The 5,045-nt window shown below is 48.5% G+C and overlaps 1 protein-coding gene across 1 annotated transcript; it reads right to left on the bottom strand.

Moving 5' to 3' along the window:
• Positions 1-344: 344 nt before the first annotated feature.
• LOC109764646 (peroxidase 5-like) lies at positions 345-1,531 on the bottom strand. Its single transcript, XM_073506662.1, has 4 exons — positions 1,466-1,531; positions 1,053-1,212; positions 753-961; positions 345-677 (listed from the first exon to the last, which is right to left on the bottom strand). The coding sequence occupies exons 1-4, from the start codon at positions 1,529-1,531 to the stop codon at positions 345-347; spliced, it is 768 nt and encodes a 255-aa protein (XP_073362763.1).
• Between the last annotated feature and the right edge of the window lie 3,514 nt (positions 1,532-5,045).

Here is a 5,045-nt window from a genome sequence, read left to right as displayed (position 1 = left end):
TACATGTCTTAGTCTATAAAAAGGGGCGGAAACCTGTTTCATGGTGTAGCCACAACTTTTCCGAGGTGCAATACACGTCTGGCCACCAAATGATCGGACGAAGTGAGACGTTGCTATTTCGGTCTGGTTATTATTTCAAAACGTGTGTAAGTGTATGCTTTTTACACGTGTAGCGAAGAGAGTCAACATCAAAAGATGAGTTCAAAAGAAGAAGAAAACATAGGCCAAGAGATTCAGCAAATTAAATGATAAACAAATGATTGTTCTACTAGAAAAAACGAATAATTATTAAACGTCGTGCGTGGATGTCTTGTCTCGTTCAAATCTTGACGCGCGGGCTTTAATCAAGGGTAGGACATCTGGTTGGTGACATTGCATGTCCTCCTGCTCCCGATCTCGTAAAGTGGGTCCTTGGACTCGACCATCTTGCTGAGCTTGGTCATGGCGTCGGCGAAGGCTGTGTTCCACAAACTGGCTTTCTCCTTGTACGATGTCATGTGCAGCTTCGCGGTCTCGTTCGTCGTCAGCTCCCAGTCGGAGTTGAAGAGCACCATGTTCTGAAAGTTGGCGTTGTAGTAGCTGTTGTCCAGGTACCCCACCGCCGTCAAGTCCACCACCCCATTGGCCTGGTAACCAGCGAGCTTACGGTTCGAATCGTCGAAGTCACGGACGTTGTTCTCTACCACACCCGAGTGTTTCAGCACTTCAGCTGCAACGACTGCACTGTACGTGCGGCTCATCTCACCGCGGACGATCGGAGCTCCGAATCGGTGCGCGACCGACGTTAGGTTGGCGACGCCGACGGAGTGTGCGCCGGAGAGGGCGACGAGCTCCACCAGGTTGAAGCCCTTGGCCATGAAGCTTTGCAGGAGCTGCTGGAAGTTGTCGGTGGGGTTAGGGAGGTGTTTTCCCGGGTCCTCCGCCGACGAGACGACGCCGTCCTTGCGGCCGGCCCGTCCACCTCGTATTTGATTGTTTTGTTGCTCAGGATGTAGGTGGCCTCGCGGCCGCGAACACGACGGCGTCGGCGCAGGAGACGTTGACACCGATACCCTTTTCGGCGAGCCTGAGCCTGATGGCGTCGATCACCTCGAGGCCACGCAGGCCGCCGTTGTTTGGCGACGCCTTCTCCGTCTTCCCAGCAAGCGTCAGGGGAGCATCACTGGTGGTGTTTTTGGGCGTGCTGTCAAGCAACACGGATCCATCGCAACCCTGGTAGTTGTGTTACAAGGCAGGCACATTAGTTAGTTTGGCAGTTGTTGATTAGCGGACAGTGATATACGATCGTCCGTTATTAGCTAGCTAGCCAGCCTCCAGATTGGCACTACTACTCAAAATTAGTTGCACCGATCGATACATAGTTTCACTGATTCGTGATCTAGTAATCCGATAGAGAAGAAAATAAAGCGTGCTTTTCATGAACCACCGCAGCAGTACGTAAGAGCAGCTTTAAGCCTTTAATTACCCTCACGAAGCAGTCGTGGAAGACGAGTCGGATGAGGCCAGCACCGAAGCCCCGGTTGATATCCATGTACTTCTGCACTACTTGCCTCACAGGTGCCGCCAGCACTAGTAGAAACAGAGGCTTCCATACGTCCTCATTAGTCCCTAAAATAATCGAACCGCGACAAAAGGGGTCTTTAGTCGCGGTCCGGGAGGAGACTCGCGACCAACTATCTGGGCCCAGCGCGCTCGGTCGACAGCTGGCGGACGGGAGGGGCTTTAGTCCCGGTTGGCCTGGCCAACCGGGACTAAAGGTCCTCAGGCTGGCCCGAAGGCCTTTAGTCGCGGTTGGCCAGGCCAACCGGGACTAAAGGCCCATCCCTATATATAGGACTCAGCTCACTTCACTTAGCCACAATTCAGAAGGGGGGTGGTGGGTTTGCTTTTGGTTCCTCCTATGCACACAAGGTGTTCGATGAAATGCCCGAGAGCATGAAACAAACATGATATGAAGTGTCCGAGCCACACTTGAGCTTTCTCATTTATTTTTCCTCCGCGATCGCGGTTAGCAACTTGAACCTTTCATGTTTCATTGATAAAATATGCATGTGTGTAGTTCATTGTTTAATTTGTATTATTTCTAGCTAGTTAGTTTAACAAATGCATGATGGTTAATTATATACTTTATATAATAATAATGCAGATGAATCGGCAATGGATGTACGGTCCCCGACTCTCCGGCGAGTTCACTACGGGTTTGAAAGATTTTCTCGTAGTGGAAAATGCGAACAAGCAGCGAGGTTTTATTATCTGTCCATGTGCTGTCTGTAAGAATCAGAAGGGTTACTCCTCCTCAAGAGACGTTCACATGCACCTGCTTCGGCACGGTTTCATGCGAAGCTATAATTGTTGGACCAAGCATGGAGAAAGAGGGGTTAGAATGGAAGAAGATGAAGAAGGGGATGATATCGATGACAACTATCATGATCATTTCGGTGATACTTTCATGGAGGATGATGCTGAAGGTGGGGAAGGGTTAGGTGAAGGTGAAGAAGAGGCACATGATGAGCCCGCTGATGATCTTGCTCGGACCATTGCTGATGCACGGAGACGCTGCGAAACTGACAAGGAGAGGGAGAATTTGGATCGCATGTTAGAGGATCACAAAAAGTCGTTGTACCCAGGATGCGATAATGGTCTGAAAAAGCTGGGCTGCACACTGGATTTGCTAAAATGGAAGGCACAGGAAGGTGTAGCTGACTCATCATTTGAAAATTTGCTGAAAATGTTGAAGAATATGTTTCCGAAGAATAACGAGTTGCCCGCCAGTACGTACGAAGCAAAGAAGGTTGTCTGCCCTCTAGGTTTAGAGGTTCTGAAGATACATGCATGCATTAACGACTGCATCCTCTACCGCGGTGAATACGAGAATTGAATGAATGCCCTGTATGCACTGCATTGCGTATAAGATCAGAGGCGATGACCCTGGTGACGATGTTGAGGGCGAGAAACCCAGGAAGAGGGTTCCCGCCAAGGTGATGTGGTATGCTCCCATAATACCACGGTTGAAACGTCTGTTCAGGAACAAAAAGCATGCCAAGTCGTTGCGATGGCACAAAGAGGACCGTAAGTCCGACGGGGAGTTGAGACACACCGCTGATGGAACGCAATGGAGAAAGATCGACAGAGTGTTCAAAGATTTTGCAGCTGACGCAAGGAACATAAGATTTGGTCTAAGTACTGATGGCATGAATCCTTTTGCCGAGCAGAGCTCCAGCCATAGCACTTGGCCCGTGACTCTATGCATCTATAACCTTCCTCCTTGGTTGTGCATGAAGCGGAAGTTCATTATGATGCCAGTGCTCATCCAAGATCCAAAGCAACCCGGGAACGACATCGATGTGTACCTAAGGCCATTAGTTGATGAACTTTTACAGTTGTGGGCAGACCTGGTATACGTGTCTGGGATGAGCACAAAGGAGAGGAATTTGACCTACGAGCGTTGCTTTTTGTAACCATCAACGATTGGCCTGCTCTCAGTAACCTTTCGGGACAGACAAATAAGGGATAGAATGCATGCACGCACTGCTTACATGAGACTGAAAGTGTACGTTTGGGTAATTGTAAGAAGAACGTGTACCTGGGTCATCGTCGATTTCTTCCCCGAAATCATAACGTAAGAAAGAAAGGCAAGCATTTCAACGGCAAGGCAGATCACCGGCCGAAGCCTGCGGAACGTACTGGTGCTGAGATATTTGATATGGTCAAGGATTTGAAAGTCATCTTTGGAAAGGGTCCTGGCGGACAATCAGTTCCGCGGGGAGGTGACGGGCACGCACCCATGTGGAAGAAGAAATCTATATTTTGGGAGCTAGAATATTGGAAAGTCCTAGATGTCCGCTCTGCAATCGACGTGATGCATGTTACGAAGAATATTTGCGTGAACCTGCTAAGCTTCTTGGGCGTGTATGGGAAGACAAATGATACAAAGGAAGCACGGCAGGACCAGCAACTTTTGAAAGACCCAGATGACCGGCATCCGGAATGGTTTCAAGGTCGTTCCAGCTACGCTCTTACCAAAGAAGAGAAGGTCATTTTTTTTAATGCCTGAGCAGTATGAAGGTCCCGTCTGGCTTCTCGTCGAATATAAAGGGAATAATAAACATGGCGGAGAAAAAGTTCCAAAACCTGAAGTCTCACGACTGCCACGTGATTATGACGCAATTGCTTCCGATTGCTTTGAGGGGGCTCCTACCGGAAAATGTTCGAGTAGCCATTGTGAAGCTATGTGCATTCCTCAATGCAATCTCTCAGAAGGTACTCAATCCAGAAGATCTACCACGGTTACAGAACGATGTGGTCCAATGCCTTGTCAGTTTCGAGTTGGTGTTCCCACCATCCTTCTTCGATATTATGACGCACCTCCTGCTCCACCTAGTCGAAGAGATTTCCATTCTCGGTCCTGTATTTCTACACAATATGTTCCCCTTTGAGAGGTTCATGGGAGTATTAAAGAAATATGTTCGTAACCGTGCTAGGCCAAAAGGAAGCATCGTCAAGGGCTATGGAAATGAGGAGGTAATTGAGTTCTGTATTGACTATGTTCCTGATCTTAAGCCGATTGGTATTCCTCAATCGCGGCACGAGGGGAGACTAAGTGGAAAAGGCACGATCGGAAGGAAATCAACGATATGTATGGACGGTCATTCTATGACTGAAGCACACCACACAGTTCTGCAAAATTCCAGCTTGGTGGCTCCGTACTTCGAGCAACACAAGAATATTTTACGCTCGGACAACCCGGGGAAGCCTGAATCCTGGATTAGAAAGGCCCACATGGAGACTTTCGGCAGTTGGTTGCGAAAACATTTAATGAATGACAATGATGTTGGAGATCAGCTGTACATGTTGGCCAAGACACCATCTTCGACTATAACGACTTTCCAAGGGTACGAGATAAATGGGAATACATGTTACACCATCGCCCAAGATAAAAAGAGCACCAACCAAAACAGTGGTGTCCGCTTTGATGCAGCAACCGAGAATGGGCAAAAGGTCACATATTATGGTTACATAGAGGAGATATGGGAACTTGACTATGG

This window comes from Aegilops tauschii, chromosome 1 (genome assembly GCF_002575655.3).
Source record: "Aegilops tauschii subsp. strangulata cultivar AL8/78 chromosome 1, Aet v6.0, whole genome shotgun sequence".
NCBI classification, from domain to species: Eukaryota; Viridiplantae; Streptophyta; class Magnoliopsida; order Poales; family Poaceae; genus Aegilops; species Aegilops tauschii.
This window is presented reverse-complemented; position numbering and strand designations above follow the sequence as displayed.